General features: G+C 38.6%; 1 protein-coding gene across 1 annotated transcript; it reads left to right on the top strand.

Annotated features, from left to right (window-relative positions):
• The first annotated feature begins 1,410 nt into the window (after positions 1 to 1,410).
• Positions 1,411 to 21,198, top strand: LOC139478981 (cysteine protease ATG4D-like). The gene is made up of 8 exons (XM_071261703.1): positions 1,411 to 2,230; positions 5,583 to 5,681; positions 5,986 to 6,201; positions 7,406 to 7,592; positions 8,961 to 9,037; positions 11,080 to 11,450; positions 12,598 to 12,717; positions 20,532 to 21,198. Exons 1-8 carry the CDS (start codon positions 1,456 to 1,458, stop codon positions 20,721 to 20,723), a joined length of 2,037 nt encoding a protein of 678 aa, XP_071117804.1. The 5' UTR covers positions 1,411 to 1,455; the 3' UTR covers positions 20,724 to 21,198.
• Positions 21,199 to 22,730: the final 1,532 nt, after the last annotated feature.

Raw genomic sequence — 22,730 nt, 5'->3', positions numbered from 1 at the left:
AATCTCAATTATATTTAAAAATGGTCTTCAGCAACCCATGCTTGTAAGAGGCGACTAACGGGATCGGGTAGTCAGACTCACGGACTTGGTTGATGCATGTCATCGTATCCCAGTTGCGTAGATCGATGCTTATGATATTAATCACTGGATTGTCTGATCAAACACCGAAGTCCCACAGCTGGAATATTGCTGAGTGCGGCGTTATTTAAACAACGAACAGACATGACACTAATCACAACACGACCGAGACCAGACTACCGAGCCACAGGAACTTGCTGATAGTGTGTGTAGCATAATATATTCGCATAGAAAACAATCACAAACTATGAAAACAATGTATTGAAGAGTGTGATTTTTCTATACACACTATCATCGAGTTCCTGTGTGCCGATCATCTTCACTGTGACTGAAATAGGCCTAGGCCATCACCCCCCCCCCCCCCCTCCCCCTCCCCCATTATTTGAATAATTTGCTTGACACTCCTCTTTTTCTTTATAAACATTCTCTAAGCCTAGGGAATCTTAAAGGGCATTATCATTATGTCAGCCTGTTGCAAATGTGACATCATGATAATAATACTCTGAGATCGTATACCAACTAGGTTTTTTTATCAAACATGCTGACTTGTCTCGCATCCAAACACGGGTCTGTGTACTGGCGAGCAGTTGAACACGGAGTACACTGATCACTGGGGCGCCTCTTTAATGAAACCCATTCAATCACTACCCCAGAACACATCTTACACAATATCACACGGGGCGCCCCTTTAAGGAAGTTCATTCAATCACTACCCCAGAAAGCATCTTACAAAACATTTTAACCGGCGGGTTATTGAAAGTTAAATTCAAGAGGGGATCTACTCCCTGATATCAGCAACGTATATATTATTTCTTTAATTGACAGTAGAAGTTAAGTTAGAAAACAAAATGCAAGGCTTAATGAATTTGCTAATATCTGCACCTCAACAATGTCGATTACATGATGTAATAATTCAAGCTATTTTTTATGCCACAGTGTCACACGACCAATACAATAACAAACGTCTGTATTAGAATGCCAGGAATCGGTCAAATCATGATAATATAAGTTATTTGAATCCGATTGTAACTGCCAAATGTATCACTATCAGAATGCATATCTTTCTTCATTCCTGAGACTTGAAGGCCTTGGAAAAAGGCAATGCTATAAAAAAGGTGTTGACGAGCTTGAACTGTAAACTATTACAATTAGAGAGGACACAATTGATTAATAAAGGAATATGAATTCTCAATGTATTTCTCAAACTGCATTTGTTAGTGTTTATTGGTGTTCATTCTTGATTCGTTTTTCTATTATTGCGGTTACAACGCAATTTATTACGTTTCGTTCTTTTCAGTTCGCCTTTTGTACATTTAACCGTGTCATGTGATACAATATGGCCCCCAAGTGTTTTGATTTGGGTGTTGACGAATTACGATGACGGCTTATGAGAGACCGGTCCCGACTGATACTGGTCAAAGATTTGCCATGCATGGTCAACAACATCGGAGAATATCAGACGACGTAGCTTCACTCGATTCATGGACAGATGCCCTGAATTTGTCCTCATCACTAGAAACGTCAGGCGCAACGGACGAAAACCGGCTTTCAGGAAGTGGCCGAGCCCCTCATGTTGTGAATGTTGAACCTCATAAACAGTTTAAACACCACACGGAAAGGGTTTCATCGGTTAACACTGATGCTGCTAGCATTAATTGTGACGTAGCTGATGGTGCTGGCCCCATTACCCGAAGACATTTAGATAGGCCAGGGAGTGGAGGTCAACCAGTTCACATAAATCGAAATACACAGAGTCAAATGAGGTATTCTAACCACCCTCGGACCAACTATGTGCAACCTGACACATCCAATTCTAGAGGGATGGCATCATGGTTCAATAATATCACACAGTCAAGATCACAGTCACCAAATATCCAACAATACAGACCTCATGCTTTGAGCACGAGCGCTTATGAAGCAAGAAATGTCACCCATTTTGGCATCTCTGCCCAGTCACGTTTAGGCTTACCACACACTAATATAACTAATGCTCAACAAACCAATGTTTCTAGTAATATCCATGGTCACCAACAAGGACGAAGAGGAAGCAGTGGTGGGGAGTTTGGATCTGAAAATTTGGTGGATCAGTTGGACAGAGAAGGAGAAAAATTAAAGACAAGGTTTTTGTCGGCTTGGAATAATGTGAAATATGGTATGCATCAGTTTCTATGATTAGTTCCAACAGTTTGCATGATGGTATGAAGTTATTATATTTCAATTGCCTCATGCCAGGCGTAATGGTTAAAGTGTTCACTCGTCATGCCAAAGGCCTGGGTGAGATTACCAAATTGGGTACAATGTGTGAAGCTCATTTCTGGTTTCACATAACAATATTGCTGGAATATTGCTAAAAGCGATCTCATTATAATCAGATCTAAGTTCTGGCTGTCGCTAAACAAAGATCTGAGGACATCTCATTACGTGTCTCGTCAGAACGACCTTTCGCAAACTTTGACTGACCACTGAAATGACTAAAAGAAGTCGACATCAGCCGTTTAGAAAGCAGCTTTCTAGAGCTTTACAGCACTCGTTTCAAACCTGGCAACTTCTATTTCAGACTACACTTGAAAAATATGTTGACACAGTTTTCGATTAAAACTTTTGAAAACTGAACAAACGAACATTCCGGAATGTTTAATATATGGTTGAGATTGTATAGCAGAGCTTCCCACATACTGTGCAACGCCTCCTCCATTCAAATGTTTATCCCACGGAAGCGAGAGATAGACAATAATTTTGATGGAATCAGTCGTACAGGCCGTAACCATCGTTCGGAATACCCTGTGTTAATATTTTGAGGTTGCATGATTAGAAAACACATTCCGACTGTCACTTAAATGATCTGGTAAGCGACGCTTTGATTGGTCGTATGAAAGGTCGTTCTGACATGACCCGTATTGGGATGTCCTCAGAACTTTGTTTAGCGATAGCAAGAACTAAGATCTGATTTTAATGAGATTGTTGCTAAAAGCAACGTAAAACCCAAGTCACTCAGTGTGCATGTTCATTTGGTAAGCAGGCTGGGAATTGTAAATTTGAAATACTTTCAACAAAATGGTCATGTTCTCAAATTAGATATTAAACTCTTGGACTTGTTTGACACGTTCCAGTGAGAACTTTGGAAGTCATTAGCTAATGTTATGTAATAGGGTTACATCAGTAACCTTGCTCTTGGTTTGACACAAGCATTCGTTCAATGCTTGTGAACACAAAACATGCAAAGTTTGGTACATGCCGTAAGATCAAGTATGCTCCTCTAAAATGTATTGATGTTACGTAAAGCGTTATTCTGAATTGATGTGTGGATTAGATGGAACATTTGTATCTAACCCTTGCAAATTTAATTTATTGTATTGAATTGACAAAACTATTGCATGTTATTGTGATTGTTTGTTTCACTTTCATCATCATTTTCATTGGTATGGACAAAATGAACATGATGAAGCAATGATAAAAAAAATATAGGAAAGTAACTGAAACCCAACTTGTGTCTGAACAATCTAACCCATAGGGATTCCGGGGAAGAATGTAGGTCCACATTCCCAAATGTGTTGATTGATGCTCATTGTGTCAATCACTGGATTGTGTGGCCTAGACATGACTATTTACAGACAGCCATCATGCCGCTGGAATATTGTTGTTTGTCACGTGTTTGTTGTTTATCATGTTTAATGCTGCACTCAGCAATATTCCAGCTTTATGATCGCGGTCTGTGAATAATGGAGTCTGGACCAGACAATCCAGTGATCATCATGAGCGTTGATCCACACACTTGTGATCGATGACAATATTGACATGCATCAACCAAGTTACCCACCTGATACCGTTAGTTGCCTCTTACAACAAGCATAGTGATTGCTTCGTGCAGTGTTAAACAACCAACACACAAACAACATAAAGAAAATGGGAATAATCTGATCTATGAAAAACCGAAGTCTTGTCCTGATATCATGGTTTGTCAAGGTTATTTTTTCACACACAAATCTTGCATAAGTTGTGAAGCCTATCATCATGATCATTATATGATCATATATTCCTTGAAACCTCTTTTTAAATACACATCATATGCATGACACATATATGCCAAAGCACTTCCTGTGACCATGATGACTGAGGTCCTTAAAATTATATGGCATTTTGCCAGAAAAGTATTTTTGCAAATTGCTACATGATCATGTGTATCTGCTTCCTGGCATGTGTCGGTGAATGTTGTACAGCAATACTCAAGAACCATGCTCATTTATTCTTCTTCATTATATCGATACTTTTGTTCTACATGTTCAACATCTACTTCCAAAATGAATTATATTGAATATGCTTTTGTCAGTCCCAGAGGATTTCTGCGATTCCGCAATCATGCTATGTAAGTTATTGCAGAATTGCATTAAAAAAAGCAGATTTAGTCTTTTTCTGATCAATCAATACACTCATTTTCATTATTTTCAAGTTTTTCTATTGAATTGTGGACTTGAATGCTGCCCAAACATTTAACATGCAATTCAAACAAACAAAATATGAATACTATAATGAAAAAATTTTTGAAATGGTTAATTCTCACTTTTACATGTTCTTGTGGTATTATGACTACATAAAGTTGACATGTTAAACCAAACCTGAAATGTTTAAGTGCAAGAGATTCAGTTTAAAAATTAAAGAGTTATATTTATTTATTTTATATTGTCAGAGACTGTTTTGTAAACAATTTTATAGAGGGATATCAACATCATAAAGACCCCTTGAAATATCACTCACTCAGCAAACATCAACATAATCAATGTTATTATTAAAAAAATAATAAGTTATTATCTTACAAAGTGCACATCACGATGATGATTGTAGATGTTCATCATGATTTTTGATGCACATTGTAGTTATCATGGTTATGGATGCACATCTTGATCATGGTTATAGATGCATATCACGAAGATGGTCATAGATGCAGATCATGTTTGGTTGTATACATGGTATATGCACATTGTGATAATTTTTAAAGATGCACATCACGATTTCTTTGGTAGATGCACATCACAATCTTTGTTGTAGATGCACATCGTGGTTGTAGATGCAGTTCACGATCTTTGTTGTAGATGCAGTTCACGATCTTGGTTGTAGATGCAGTTCACAATCCTTGTTGTAGATGCAGTTCACGATCTTGGTTGTAGATGCAGTTCACGATCTTGGTTGTAGATGCACATCTTGGTTGTAGATGCACATCATGTTTGTAGATGCACTTCGCTATCTTGGTTGTAGATGCACTTCATGATCATGGCTATTCATGCACATCACAATGTGGTTTTAGATCTTGATCCTTAGTAATTTGAATATGTCATTATCACTGTTTGAAATTATGCAAGGCCCCTGGTGCTTTTCAGGTTGTTTCTATAGTGTTTACATTTAAGGATTCCCCAAATCATTAATTTTTAACATAAGGATTATCAAGAGGACCCCTTGACCTTCTTGCTTAATTTCCAATACTGCATCCTGGTTCTGATCTGTCCCTGTAGGCTGGACCCTGAAGACCAAGACAAACTTCAAGTGTGACAGTCCTATCTTCCTGCTGGGCAAGTGCTATCACCGCAGAGGGGAGGGAGCAGGCAGCAGTGGTACGTCTTGCATGGCTTACGTGTAATGTAGCCTATGCTTCAAATTGGATTTATATTATGTGGAAATTTCATAAGTTATCATGTCTGTTTTCATAAAGAGGCAAATGTCTATGTTGCTGTTGCTCTCCAATATTTCATGGAATTCCATGATATAACTGAAATTCTGTTTAAAACGGTGTTGAATAAGACGTTACTTGACAGACTCACTGCTTGATTTGTTCTTCTGGTGATATGACCCAGCTTTAAAGTTGTTTTAAAGTGACATGTTCATTAAATCGTATCCCTTCAACACTGACTGCTTCAGAGGAGGATGGCGAGCAGAATCAGAGAACTAATATCAAAGTCTCCAACATTGAAGAGTTCCACCAAGACTTTTCCAGTCGGATGTGGTTCACCTACAGACGAGAGTTCTCTCCCTTGCCTGGCACCAAGATGACGACAGACTGTGGTTGGGGATGCATGCTGCGGAGTGGACAGATGATGTTGGCTCAAGCTTTAGTCTCACATTTCCTGGGCAGGGGTAGGTACAGTTTGCCGACACCTGGATCTTCAGCTGTTTGTTTGTTTGTTTACTTGTTTGTTGTTTAACACCGCACTCAGCAATATTCCAGCTATATGACAGGGGTCTGTAAATAATTAAGTCTGGCCCTGACAATCCAGTCACTGACGTCATGAGCATCGATCCACGCTTTTGACATTCATCAACCAAGTCAATGAGCCCGACCACTGGATCCTGTTAGTCGCCTCTTACGACAAGCATAGTCGCCTTTTATTGCAGGCATGGGTTGCTGAAGACCTATTCCACCTCGGATCTTCATGGGTTGGATCTTTAGCCTTGACATTTCCCTGTATACTGCCATGGCATACTCTGTCAGTATCTGTCAATCTGCTGCAGTGATTGGGAAGGGAATCTGCTTTGGCTCATTGAAAATTATTTTAATTGGCCATTTTTGAAAAGTATGGGCCATTGGTTCAAACAAGTGATCCCAAATCACTTTATTCCGTGACTGTCAATTATTCTGCCTCAACTCTTTACTTGCCATGTCACATTTACTGTTTATCACATAAAACATCTGAACATATTCGTGTGTATTGTGTACACCTTTTTCCAATTGAAACAGCTGTGTAGAGGGTGGGGTATGTGTGTGCAGATGTTTTCTCTCCAAAGTAAAGGCATAATAACATAAGACATAAAGACATGTCAACATTTCCTGAAGGAAGCAAACTAGTACTGTTATTAAAATATCCGGTGAAAAAAAGTTTTCATATGTGTATCTGGCTGTTCTAGTTTTAACATATTTGATCAATTTTATGCCAAATTTCATTTAATAATATTAACATCATTATCTCGGTGAAATTGTTTGTGAACTTATTGATAGATTGCACCAGCTCACCTTGTTTACTGCAAACATGAAGAGTTGGCCCTCAGTTGGGTATGTAACAATGTAGGTATAGACACTATACAAGTATAGGAATTGAAAAAAATGCCTTCAAGGGATTCATCTAACATATCTAAAAAATTGATCTCGCCCTCAACAGCTTTTTTTTGATCAGTTTGATTTTAATCAGTGAAAATAATCATTAACTATCTGGAATTATTTCTAATCCTGAGACTTTTATAATGACGTATTTTATAGACATGTCACTTGAAAAGGAAAAAAACTGTCCACCGTACTAACAACCCTGCACGCCATAATTCCAACACACAATCTCTGACTTTACAGACTGGCGAGTGTATCATGAGCCAAGACCTCAGCAGAAGGCATTTTACAAGGAGATTATCCGCTGGTTTTCCGATCAGATGTCGGACCAGATTCCGTTCTCCATACACAAGCTGGTGGATGCCGGACAGAGGCTGGGAAAGTCCCCCGGAGACTGGTATGGTCCATCATCGGTGGCTCTCATACTCAGGTGAGGACGGGCTGCTCAGTCATCCTATCACAGTAGTTACCATGGCCTGTAAACTGTCCACGAGTCTCCACCCATGTCATCTGAGGGACTGGTGGACAATGGTTTTATCTCACCGCACACCTAATTATGTTGCAGGTACCGTATTTGACGTATTAGGCGCCCAGGGCGCTCTCAAAATTAGAAATAGGGGTTCTTATTAAAATATTATTTTGGTGAAAAATAACCTGAGTTGAAAGATCATAAATTTTGTGGTTTATGCTGACAGCCTTAAATGAAACGAAAGAAAATTTTGTGAGTACTATACACGACAGATATAATTTTCCAGAATATAATTGCCCATAATTAAGGGTGCATATAACTCATGAGTGCGTATTATACACGAATAAATAAGTCTTGTGTTCATTGATCAATTGGAAGGGGTGCTCATTGGGATTGTTAATTAGCCAATATATTAGCAAATATCACCGTGGGCTCTTATTACGTCGAATACGGTGTGTCTTATCATGCATGCTTTGGTCCGAATCAGTAAGAATACCACAGTTAGACATTAATCCACTTAGCAGACTACAGAAAACAAACTTACATTTCCCCCTTGATCTATTTCATTCGGAAACTATCGTAAATATCCCGAGAATGGCATCTTACATCAGTAATTTGAGGTACAAAAATGTGGTTGGGATGTTGCAAATGTAATGTGAACAGTTCGGCAATTCGAGTGAGAAACAAAAGAAATTTACCTTACATGCTAGTGGGGTACAATAGAATGGGAATCTGATCCTCATGTATAAGGTTAGATAAAACACATTATTATTAACACATGCTACATCTTCAGTATTTGGAGCTACCCTATCTGTTTCTGCTGTTGATCAGTCGTGGTTATTGAAAAAGGTACACATCAGTAGTCAGGGAAGGTTGTGTCTCCTTGATAATGTTGATAATGTTTAAGGTGAAAAAGAAGAAACCCAAATTCTTACCTCCTCTAATTTCCCAGTTATCAATCGTTTACAATTAAAAGATGCCACCATTGCTTGCCAGTGCTTGCTTGTTCTAAAACAAGCCATGGTTGAGAGCCAATAACCATGAAAACCTTGGTTGTTGCACTTCATTGTATCCCAATTCTGTACGTTGATGCTCGTGATGTCAATCACTGGATTGTCTGGTTTAGACTGAATTATTTCAGACCACTATCATATAACTGAAATATTGCTGAGTAAACAACAAACAAACAAATAAGCCAACAAAAGTTTTTTTTTTTAATACATATGGTGAAAACAAAGAATAAAAATAGTTAACATATTAAAGGTTGTCCCCCCTAGAGAGTTATTTACCATATTCATCAATGTGTAACTGCTATTTCTTCTATTACAGAGATGCCCTGATCAAGGCCAATAGCAGCCTGCCAGTCCTCAATGATGTGTGTATATATGTGGCACAGGACTGTACAGGTAGGCCACTCTTGAACACTGTTTTGTTTTTGTTTGTTTGTTGTATAACGCCACACTCAGCAATATTCCAGCTATATGACGGCGGTCTGTAAATAATCGAGTCTGGACCAGACAATCCAGTGATTGACGTTATGAGCATCGATCCACGCAATTGAGATACGATGTCATGCATCAACCAAGTCAGCGAGCCTGACCACCCGATCCCGTTAGTCGCCTCTAACGACAAGCATAGTCGCCTTTTACGGCAAGCATGGGTTGCTGAAGACCTATTCTACCCCGGATCTTAACGGGTCCTTGAACACTGTACACATCATTCACCTCATGTGGGCAGGGGCCAGACAGGTGAATATTAATACTTACAGTGTTTTCAACATGAATTTGTTGGCTGAAGGTGTTGAATTCCCAGGTGTCATTTATAAGTTCACAAAGATATAATTTTTAACAGCTTACCATGGCTGAAACAAAGAATTTTAATTGTTGATTTTTATTGGTGAAAGAATGAGTTGACTTTGCTGTTTCTAGATTCAGCGTGTGAAATGTTACAAATTATATTAAATATGCTTGTAAACAGTCAGAAATTGAATCATGAATACATTCTGTGACTTAAGCCACTAGTCAGAAGCTGATAAAATGTCTTCACTACTGGCAGGATTGGCTTATTCATGGTACTAACATATACTGAAATAATGCCAAGTTCGTGGAAGTTCAGGGAAGTAGATTCGAAAGCATTTGGCACAGACAGTGAATGTTATATTTCAGAATCTGATGGAAGAGTTAAAATACCGGTAGCTGTAGTGTTAACCAATTGCACAAGACCTATGTGATTGTAGCACAATTGTGAGAGACTATTGTGACTCGCATACCAGAATCATTAGCAGACTTATTATAGCTGCAGCTCAGTTTTCTGCATGTGACCTAGATGTACAAGTGTTGTTGCTATGGGCTTTCTGAAATTGGACCTAGATGTACAAATGCTGTTGCCATGGGCTTTCTTCAAGTGACCTAGATGTACAAGTGTTGTTGCTATGGGCTTTCTGCAAGTGAGCCTAGATGTACAAGTGTTGTTGCTATGGGCTTTCTGCAAGTGACCTAGATGTACAAATGCTGTTGACATGGGCTTTCTTCAAGTGACCTAGATGTACAAGTGTTGTTGCCATGGGCTTTCTGCAAGTGGCCTAGATGTACAAGTGTTGTTGCCATGGCTTTTCTATAATTGGACCTAAATGTTTTGTTTAACATCTCACTCAGCAATATTCCAGCTATATGATGGCGGTCTGTAGATAACTGAGTTTGGACCAGACAATTAAGTGATTGCCATCATGAGCATCGATTCACACAATTGGGTTACATGCATCAAACTAGGTCACAGAGCCTGACCACTTGATCCCGTTAGTCGCCTCTTACGACAAGCATAGTTGCCTTTTATGGGAAGATGTGCAAGTGTTGTTACCCTGGGCTTTCTGGAAGTGGGACGAGATGTACAGGTGTTGCTACCATGGGCCTTCTCTCCCGTGAAGATACCGGATTGGAATTGGCCTTCAGCAACCCATACTTGTCTTAAGAGGCAACTAATGGGATCAGGTGGTCAGGCTCGCTAACTTGGTTGATGCATGTCATTGCATAAAACAAACAAACAAACCATGGGCTATCTGCAAGTGAGCCTAGATGTACAAGTGTTGTGGCTATGGGCTTTCTGCAAGTGAGCCTAGATGTACAAGTGTTGTTGCTATGGGCTTTCTGCAAGTGAGCCTAGATGTACAAATGTTGTTGCTATGGGCTTTCTGCAAGTGAGCCTAGATGTACAAGTGTTGTTGCTATGGGCTTTCTGCAAGTGAGCCTAGATGTACAAGTGTTGTTGCTATGGACTTTCTTATTGGTGTAAATGTTCATTGTTATCAATGAAATCAGTTGACAGTGTTGAGATGATATGGTCACACCTTAACTGTACCAGCCAGCTGTAATATCATTGTCTAAATTACTACAAAGCCAGGTGATGATCAACTGAGATTCATGCCAGTAAAAACATTTGTTCTCTATTTCAGTGTACAAACAAGACGTCTTCGACCTCTGTCTCACCCGCCCCAAGTCCAACAGTCAGCTCAGCACTTGCGAGGAGGAGGAAGAAGGGAAGGCACAGGAGAAGGCAGAGGAAGAAGCTGCCGCAGAGGATGGAGAATGGAAGAGAGCAGCTATCATCTTCATCCCCATGCGTCTGGGTGGCGAGAGCCTCAACCCAATTTACATTCCCTGTGTCAAGAGTCTTCTGACCCATGATAACTGTATCGGCATCATCGGAGGCAAGCCGAAACACTCCCTGTACTTCGTGGGCTGGCAGGAGGACAAGCTCATCAACCTTGACCCTCATTACTGCCAGGACGTTGTGGATACCACCACTCATGATTTCCCTGTTCAGGTGAGTGCTGGGAGGGATGTGGGTGGAGGGTAGTAGTGACTAGCAGGGTCATTTTACTGTTGCAGTACTATCTAAAGTATCTTTACCTTTCTGGGAGTAGATGACATCATTCTGAAACCTAACACGTCCACCATATCCTTAGTTCAGAAGGTAGTTGAATTTGGGTATAACATTTTGTTCAACATTAATGGACTTAATAGTGATGTATGTGTGACTGCTTGTGCTGGTTTACAGTGCTAGCCCACTGAGATACCATTCTGCAGTTTAATATGGATACCCCACTCAGACACATCATACTGACTTTGAACCAACATGTCCTTGTTTTATCCCCTAATGTATATAAGACCACGTCATTCAAAGTAGATTTGTTCTTGCCACAGTCTTTAATCGTAGTATATATGTTATTTTAATATGGCTAAATATGTTAATAATCGCCAACACCTGAAGGGATGATGTAAATCCGGCTGGGGTCCATGCAGGTAGCAAAAGTACTGTAAGTCCCAATGGACCCTAGCATGGTGATCTACCTTCAGCTGCTGGCGAACTATAGCCCATTTTTCTATTGTACCGTAATTTATAGTGCTATCTTTTTATAGTTGTATGCTAGTTTTAAATGATAAACTGTGATATTCTAGTAATTTTACTGTCCATCGATGACATGTTTTAATTGAGTTAAAACTGTATGTATTAACAATGTCACATTTTTCGTCATGATATGGCTGAAAATATTGCCGATGTGACGTAAAGCATTAACTCACTCACTCATTATCCCCTAATGCCGATCGCCAGGCAGGTAAACAAAAAGTACCATCTTTTGTCGTCTTTTGGTATGATATGGCCGGTGGTCCAAGCACTGACCTTTCGCTCTCCGGACAGACTCCCTCCCCTAGACAATGGAGGCGGTTAATATTAAGCAGAAACCAACATTATATTAGTACCACTAGTTATAAGATACACCACCTAAGACAGTGCCCTTCAACATTTCAGGGGAAATAACTCTTTTCAGAATAAAATAAATAGAGCTTCACATCAAGTTGCTTAGAAACGGAATATTGTCCCTAGGTGTTAAGATTTTCCCTTAAAAACATATATTATATGCATAGAATGATGCTTGATTCCTGATGCTGATATGTGTTTTCTCTTTCAGTCTTTCCATTGTGTCTCTCCAAGGAAATTGTCTTTCACAAAGATGGATCCAAGCTGTACTGTGGGATTTTACATCAGAACTAAGGCAGAGTTTGACAAGTTTGTCCAATCAGTCAGTGGGGTAAGTATCCCACTCTAGCAATGCAGCGAAGGGTGAAGTAATCTGTTGGTATTGGGATGTTTGTGGATGTTTATCATGTTTATGGTTGGTATAGAGTTAGACCTGATCATTGGTGTTAGATGTGCTCTTCACTTTGATCCCTGTTGATGTGTAGCAGCGAAATAATCCCAGTGCTTGTTGCCAGTCTGAGGTGTGGAAATGAAACAATGTTCATTTTTGTACTCAATTTAATTAATAACAGATCTGTTACTCCAATACGATATGTATATGCAGGGAGTTCTGACAATCCTTCATTAGGCTAAGCACCGCAGCATCATCACAAAGTCCGCTGCACGTTTCGTTTTCATTTCCATTTTAAAAAAAAATAATCCTTAAATATTCCGCGTTTTGAACACACGACCCCAAAAGTGAAATGCTACAATACTTAAAAACAATGCGATTTTCCAACTTATCATGCAGTTACTTCTCTTTTTATGCGCTCTGCTTTACTGCGCATCTTGTGTGTTTTCATGGTTTGGGTCAGGGCGGCAATAGGAGTTTGTGTGATTGTTTTGCTGTTTGCAAATTTGGTTAATGAAAACATTAAATTTGTGATAAAACATCCCCAGACATAATGATTTACAAATTCAATGGTATTTGTGTACTATATGCAGGACAATGTTCCATACGCAGAGGTTAAGATTTACAATTACATATGTAGATCTATTTGTCTCGTAAAATAAGCGGGAAATGCTAATTTATATACCCCGTCTGTAAAGCGAATCAGAATGAAGCACATCACATACAAAGTCCCTACATTTGCAATAAAAACGTATTTGTCTTCCGCAGAAAAAATTACTTTGTATCCCTTCAGCGAATTCAGGAAAACAAACAGTTTATAACAATTAAACTTTGCCAATACAAAATTGAAATTTGAGATAAAACATCACCAGACATGATGATTTACCGATTGAATTGTAATTTCTGTTCTGATTGGCATTGTTTTATATGCAGAGATTAAGATTACCTCATGTCTTGTCTCGTAAACTACGCCGGAAGTAGCTATCAGCTGTACACACGTTTCTCGGAATCTACCGGTGATTCGGTAAAAAATGACCTAATAATACAACTTTAAAGGTAGCGGAAGAATTGTATCTGAAACTATTATTTTATCAGGAATAATTTATTCCAATATAATGTTAGCTGCAGCTTTACTATCATAACTATATACATGTGAAATAAATTAATAACAATAAGCGTAGCACTTTGGTTCAGCTGAACGCTATTGCCGGATATGTTTTCGTATGAAAGAAATTGACCAGTCACCGTCAATGCTCCCGCGGCCACGCTTGCAAAAACTTTATGTTCACATAAAATAGTCAAACTACAACAAATATGACTTTCAGCGATTCAGTGTATGGCATTAATGATATATATATATCCTTTCTCTATCCACTAAAGTTCGTTTCAAGGCGTCAATAGCGGTAATATGACCGTGGTTGCTGTAAATAACGGTGAGTTGTGCGATCTTCTGATCACTTCACATACGATTTCGCCGAAATGAATTGAAACAATATTGAATGATATGTTGAATAAAATTAATAAAATAGATTACCGGTACAGATTTAAATCCAGAAATATTATGAACTCTTTTTACAACCAGATAGTGTAATTACATGATTAATTTGCGTACTTCAGCACAAATTTGCTGACATGGTATTTCCAGTGTTATATGTTTTGTGTTGGGGAAAAAAACTTTAAAAAAACCTCTTCAACGACCCCCCACCCTTGCCTTATACACAGTGATATAAGGATTTGGATTCTTACTCTTTTGTACACAACCTAAAAAAAAAAGAAAAAAGCCGCCCGCGCGATATTTTCAAAAGCTATTGCTTGAGAACCAAGGCATTAAATCCAGCTCACTCACTTACTCATTTGGAGCGGTCGGGTAGCCTCGTGGTTAAAGCGTTCGCTTGTCACGCTGAAGACCCGGGTTTGATTCCCAATGTGGGTACAATGTGTGAAGCCCATTTCTAGTGTCCCCTGTCGTGATGTTGCTGGAATATTGCTAAAAGGGGCGCAAAACCATACTCACTCACTCACTCACTTACTCATTCACTTGGTGTAGAATGCCTCCTCTTGGTAGTGTAAAAAGTCCTCCACCGCAGAAGTGACATCATCAATATTTACACAATGCAACAACATACTTGTACACCCATGCTTTGTCCTGGTGTAACAACACACCTTCAGTGAGTGTTCAATGATGATAAGCATTGTACTGGGTCATATTAGTAGTACGGCCTTTTGGAATGTAGTTTGCTAATAGGATTCAAGAGAACTGAAGTTTTACCAGCTGATGGAACAGACTTTGCCTTCTTCAGAAGAGGATATATGGTTCTGCTGCTTTGACTGTTAATCCCTGGCTGATAGTAGTGAACACAAGACCCATCAATATGAATCGCTCAACCAAATTAGCAGGGTCTGCTTCAAAATGACGTAAATTCTCATGAGAGATGATGAACCTGGAGCGTTTTTGATCGAGAGTCTTGGAACCCAGCTTGCAGTCATTATGGACATGCCCTGTTCATTCCTCCGAATGATCTCAACTCTCTCTTGAGAGATGCAGAGTGTATTGGCAATGTGACGTGTGGTGAGTTTTGTCGATCATCCATAATCACATCAAGTATTGTATCATCATTTTCCATAGTGGTGTCAGTTAAAGGCCTACCTGGCTCTTATTTTCGAGGCCCTCTCTTCCCCTGTGAACTCCACTGCCCACCTCTTGATGGTGTCAAGGAAAAAATGTCTTGGATGGCTGTTGGCGATACTTGATGACAGGGCAGTACCCAGGTGGTCTGAAAAAAACAAATTTTGAATACCAAATGTTGTATGTTATAGACAACTTCCCCCCCGCTCCCCAGGACGCCCTGTTGATGGTACACATGCATTGCAAAATGACCGTAATCTGCACGGCTATCGCAATGTTGTTTATGAGAAGCATGTCGATTTCATTATGCGATTTGATTGGACTATGCAGAGACTAACGGGACTTTTATAGTCAGTTAACACCCTTGCTTCTGGAAGATGGTGCTCAGGAACATTTATTTTGACATTCTTCAATACCTAAAACTGCTTGAGCCATAAACACATTTGGAAGATTGAGAAAGCATTGCAACCAGAATCATTACGTTAAAGATGTGTTGTCTTGTCTCCAAGGCATAATTTGAACATCCATATGGAAACCCCAAACTGTCTTGTGATAGGTCAGCACTGTGAATGCCCACCATGTACTTCAATGCAGGCAAACATCTGTGTCTTGCTGAGGCAATTAAATGTTCAATTCATGCCAGTGGAATATCATTCCAGATCGGGACAAGAGGGTTCTGCAATTCCTGCTGCACATTTGACATATTGGGTAACGTTGAAAACTTGGCTCCATATTGTACCATATGTGCTCACTGCTCTGTAGGGGAAAGATCTGGTGTACTGGTGGGTCATGGCAATACATTCACGTGATTTTGTTGCAAATGGTCATGCCAGGCCAACGTTGGTTGAGGGACAGAAGGGCGACACAGTCTGAATAATCTCATCTTGGCAACACACAGAATTAGCATTCCCCAACCTAGACTATAACATACCCCCCCCCCCCCCCCAGTTAGCAACCCATTGTACATATTGTACATGTTGCCTGCACCAGTGGATACCAATTGATATCCATTGGTGAGAAATCTTGATGTTCAAATAAGGTGTTTTTCTGGTATGCAATAAGTCTTTGAAACATGCTCTAGACGATTGATAAAAAAATGTTTTTTTTAATACTCCCAACTACCTTAACATTCACAATTTTCACAAAAACAACAACTTTGCGCTAAAAACATGACCGACCAGCCTGGATGTGTTTGTGCACACTGTTTCGTCAATAAGATTAAAGACTTGAACCCAAAATATAGTGTTAATGCAATATTCTGCAAACATCAAAAAGTCAATATCACTGGTGTGAAAGAAGTTTCCGGAAGATGAATGTTGATTGAGTTTTTGTAACTCACAGATGTTGTAATCAATATTATAACCGGCTCAATCGGTCAGTGTCCGGAAGGTTGAGGTGAAAGGGCACTCAAATGACCACACTACCAAAGTGGTTTCAGGATGATAACTCTTTCTGCAGGATATGATCCAAAGTCTGTCTATGTATATGTATGTAATTTGTTTGTCTTATTGCAGTATACCAATACCCACTTCAATTGATTATAAAACATAGGGTTTCACACAAATGATAATGTTTCATCATTGAAGTTGCTTGTAATGTCAATCTGTCGATTGTCATGAACAGACGATGATTCACAGGCCGCCGTCATACCTTGGGGCATTGCTCATAGTGTCAATCAAAGGATTGGTATGTACAGACTGGATGATTTACAGTCAGCTGTCATATCGCTGGAATCTGGTTATCCTTTAGGTGTTAATCATGTTAAACGACAACACAACTCATGACATTTTGAAAGTGACAATGTACAGCTTGCCAATGAGACAGTTGTAAGTATGTCAATCTTGGTCAAGTCGAGTGTGCTTGTTATCAGCTTGGCCAGTGATGAGGCTTCAGTATTTAATCAAGACACTTGTCATTAATCATTTTGATTTGATATTTGGGCTCAGATGTCATTGTGATAATTCACTGAATGGCATCAGGGAAATAGGAGGTTTTAGTATTCCTCTGAGTATTACTGAAACCTGCCAGTAGCATCATGATGAGGCTTCAGAAAATGACAATTTTAAGGTTGAAAATTAAATTAAAAATCTGTTCTCAGGCAACAACTTTTCTGGGTGGAGTGGAGGGTTGTCCAAACTAGTATGTAACAAAATAAAAGTGTTTTCCTATCATTGCTTATCCTATCATTTCCTATCATTCCTATCATATACTACGCGTAGGTCAGGGGAAATTGAGTATACAGCTGATGGCAAATTCCGTCATATTTAGACAGTTACCCACATAATTTTAGTCTCTAAGTATTAAACAATGCTTAGAACTCAGGAAATAAATACCAGTGAATTTGTGAATTTTCACTGGCCAAGTTTGCAAACGACGAAACAAGCACATAAACTCCTACAACCACCATCATCATAACACGTGATGCACAGTAAACCAGGGTGGATGTAAGGGGAAGTAACTGCATGCTATTTTGGATCATGTTCTTTTTAGAGAGCCAGGATCATGAGTTGGAGTTGATTTAAGAAAAGAAAAAAATGAAAACAAAACATGACTTTTTTATGATGCAGCGGTACCTGAGAACCAACATTTTTTGTGTTAACCTAATACTTCATTGTCAGTGCCCAGAACAGACATGTTTATGAGGGCTATGTACATCTTCATTGACAACCAATGACAGACACACTTAGAAATGTCTTTCACTTAATCTCACATATCCACCGACTGTCAAAGAGATGATTGTGGGTTAAATCGGCATTATCGCTTCTGAAGCATTGTTAATAAAAGGTATCTTGTAATGTTCTACATCATACTTGGGGGACTGTTATACTACTGGGTTTACAGATATTGACTGATTGCTACCAAATCCATCAAGAAATGGCGTAATAATAGTTTGAAGTTTTATTATTCCATGACATGTCTATCTCTGATGGATTAGAATTTGAAATGATACACCTACAAAAATGTAAATTGATTAATGATTAACGAATAAGAATTTATCGAAAGCATTGTATGTAAGTTTCTTGGGAACATTGTTACGACAAAACTTATGAATACCAAACATCCTCCACTTGATCATGTTTATCATTTTTTTCAGATTTGCATTTTTTCAATCCAATCAATTTCATGCAAAATAGAATAAAAAAATATTGAGTTACACTTATTTGTTTGTATTTCAACTGAACCAATCTACCAGTAATTAGTTACTAAAATCACATGTGTAATTGATTTAATTATCTCCAGATGTGGTTCACCTGTTTCATGATAAACTGGATCCGTCTGTTTTTTTATTATGATTATTAATTTATTATGTAGATTCTAATAATATATCTAACAACAATCATGTCAATTATTATTATTTTTTTATTAGAAATCTTTTCCTGGGAATTTTCATTCAAGCTGAAGATACCAAATCATGCATGTCATGTGAGAAAAACAATTTCTTGAAAATAATATTTTTAATGTATTTTTTCGAAAATCATTTTGGGGATATTGATTCTGGTCTAGCTGAACTGTTGTGGGAAGTGATAATGTGGATTGAAAAAACAATAAACAATAATTGACATTTTTAAAAAATATGTTTTTTAATCAATTGGACTCCAGTCATGGTACAACTGAACTGTAGTGAAAATGAGGACTGAGTGTGGTGTCGTCTATGTCCATTGACCCATATTTAAGCTTATGGTAGAATGATTTTATTAGCGTTAGTGTGGGGAAAACACGATCAACTATGTAGAATAATTGTTAATAGTTTGATATTCATTTCGTCATGTTGTAAGATACATCATGATACATCCTGTGCATTATACGGTGCCTTACAACTGATTCATGAAAAGCAGAAAAAAGGCAAGAGTCATCGTTGTTTATTTCTTATCAAGTTAAGATGCTGATATGGCTGACAAGTTATCCAGATTGATGCTACATTAAGAACAAAGAGGTTTATCATCGTGATCTTGTGTTTATTCTGTTAAATTTGTAACATTTAAACATTTTTTTTCTGTTTAATTTGTATTTTTTCCTCATGATCATGATGAATGTACACACAAAGATAACACACTTTTTAAATATTTTTTTTATACAGTGGTAAAACTGCACCAGGTAATGGGATCAAGTGTTTTTGCCACTGTCACACATTAAAGTACTGTTTTACTTCCTGTTTTTTGTTCTGTCCAAGATCCAAATATTTCCAAGCTGCCATCATACAGCTGGTACATGACTGACACAAACAAATGTAATATTGGTGCCGTGTAAAACGACATTCACTCACTCACAACTACCCCTACCATGAAGATGATCTGGGTAGAATAGGTCTTAAGCTTCTCATAGACATCCTCCGAAGGCAAGTGAGTTAACTGACTATGAAAGTCCAGTTTCCACCCTTGCCGAACTAAGCTGGTATTATCTAGTTACATTTTGGCTGGACTAACGAGTCTATGCATAGTCCAATCAAAATCGGGCACCGAAATCAAAATCCGGTTCGTAAAGTGTCATGCATATTTTGGTCGACTGCAGGATTTGCAAAGCATGTGCACCGCTAACTCGTTGTCAACAGAGATTTTCTAAATCTTTTCATGTTTTTAATCAAGGTGCTCACGTGATTTGATGCACTTCGCGATGTAAGACTCGTTTTATCACAATATAGATCTTGATTATCGATCAGATTGTCTTGACTGGGCGCTACCGTTTTGTTTGAAGCAAATGCAAGTGATACGAGAGGTTGAATCTGATTGGTCAATAGGAGAGGCATAGAAAGGACATAACTCGTAATAGCCCCTGATGGCGCTACGATCGAGCCCAGGAATTCCAGCCAAGTTCGGCAAGGGTGGAAACTGGACTTTTAAAGTCAGTTAACTCTTTTGCCTCGGGATGATGCTCATAGAAGGCGACAATGCTTGTTGTAAGAGGTGACTAATGGGATCGGGTGGTCAGGCTCACTAACTTGGTGGATGCATGTCATCGTATCCCAATTTTTTTGATTGATGCTCATGATGTCAATCACTGGATTGTCTGGTCCCGTGTTTATTATTTGCAGAGTATTATCAGCTAATATAGTAATATGAATATAGCTGAGTGGGGTGTTAAAAAGCAAACAGACAACAAACAAACAACTAATTGAAGGTTTGTGTTTCAGATAGTGATACCGCCTCGTCAGAAAGGCCTATACCCGCTCTTCATCTTCTCCGATGGTCGCAGCTCTGACCTTGGCATTGATGATATGCCTTATCAGGAACAAGGCCGTCTCAGAATCCGCCATTACCGTGTAGATCGTCAGGGAAATGTCCGATCTCCAACAATAGAGTCTGAGGATTTTGTGATATTATGACATTTCCACTGCAATGATAATGATAGTTGATGTTTATTTGATGTAAAGCCCGGACCTGTCTCGTGGGACTCTCGTGAGGTGAATGTGGCATAGGTTTGTAGATGTGACACAAGTATGTTGGATCATTCATATTGGATGGGGATGTCTGTGATACATTAACAGGAGACGAGTGGTTATTCTCATTACCACTTAATGTATTTGTGTTAATGTGTTCTTTAGATTTTTATGTCCCACATTAATTTAGGGTTGAAAAATGTTTTGTTTAAGTGTTGGTCTAATAAAAATATGGCAATTGTTTTTTTTTACCTTGTATTAAGATATTCATTGTTAAAACGTGTTCCTGGGGAAAACATTTAACAAAGTGGGTTGAATGAACAATTGATTATATATAACAGTGGGTGTTGAATTAATTTTGGTTTTGATTTCTTTAAATCAGTCAGGCTGTAGATTGAATTCAGACAGAGGATCCGGTAACTTATGGGGCAGGGGATATGGGGCAGGAGTGGGTCAGAGGGGGTGGGGAAGGGTACCAAAAAATATGACAGTTTCTAGGAGGTGGGTGTGTGTCATGAAACAAATACACATTTTGGGAGTTCATAAAAAAATAGACAATATATAATAAAGTATATAGTGCTTTTGTATTTGTCTTTTCAGAGAGGGTCATGAAAAACATGTACAAGGTCAAGAACATTAGAGTCATCCAGAATATGACAAGCATTAAGGCAGGGTCATTGTTTTCAGTACATAAGTGCATCAAAAACCTCTGACCCTAGCCCTTGTAATTAATGACAAGTTAATATTTGTTTTCTAATTTGGTTCAGAAATAAGATGGTTCTCATTTTGTGTGATGTGAAATGTGAAAGTAACTGAATGATCACGCTGATTAAAAAGCTGCACCTGTTTTTCAAACTAGAAAATGTAAATATCTTATGTAATAATCAGTGATGATCCAACAGTTTTAAAAATCTACATATGTTTTTTCAAGTTAGAAGAGGTCTTTGGAATGATCATAATAATAGGTTTTAATACTTTTATAATAATGTTTTATCATTTGTTGATCATGTGTTAGTGCCTGTGATTTGGTTGCCCATTCTCTTGTGATGTTTTATTGAAATCAACTGTTACCATGGTTACCAGCTAGTTGCATGTACTGTAAATCTTGAAATTTACGTGAGTGTGAATTAAATGCATAAAATGCGAGTGACCTTTGCTCGCATTATTCAACATCGCATTTATATCAACAATAAGACATATTGGATATCAGAAATACCTACTTAGACATAGGCTGAAAACAAACAACTATGTATTCCACATCACTGTTTATTGAGCAGCGCTTGTAACAAGTATATAAACAATGTCATTCAAACACTAATTACATCCTGTGAGTTGTCACTGCTTGGGTCAAGACAAGAGTTCTACTCACTTTTGTCATCACTGATCACACCTGCAAGTCCAGACAGACGCCACCCACAAAACACGGAGTCTTTGTTCTTTGCGACTGCGTCAGAGGCCGACACGAGCCAACGTGCATGTACTGTTTTAGCGAAAGTACTCTACTCAGCGCTAATAAGCGGTGCTATTTGGTGTGTGATTGGATTAATGTAAGGTTGGATTAAGGTGAGGATTCTCCTGTAAACGTCAACTGACAGAGGACATTTTCTTTAGACATAAATCCACTGATGCCTGAGAGGAGGGGTCTGTCGCATTCATATTGAGTTGCATTTTTGCCTTGGGGCAAGCAGTCGCATTCTTTTGGAGACGCATTAATTTCACGATTTACAGTATTAATCTTAACATTGACTAGGAATGCACTTGAAGCATGAATCTTTCCTGTTGAACACGTTGAAACATATCTTTAGTATTGTATTACCAGCATAGGTCATGATATATTCCATGTATACATAACTACTCTGCTACTATTTCAATTTCAGGGTGTGTTTCTAGGACATGTAGGATATTGAACCAATTTGATGGGAAGGAATCTAACTTAATGTTTTCCAATTGTAA

Source organism: Haliotis cracherodii, unplaced genomic scaffold (assembly GCF_022045235.1).
Source record: "Haliotis cracherodii isolate W230 unplaced genomic scaffold, xgHalCrac1.p SCAF_4, whole genome shotgun sequence".
Classification (NCBI taxonomy): domain Eukaryota; kingdom Metazoa; phylum Mollusca; class Gastropoda; order Lepetellida; family Haliotidae; genus Haliotis; species Haliotis cracherodii.
This window is presented reverse-complemented; position numbering and strand designations above follow the sequence as displayed.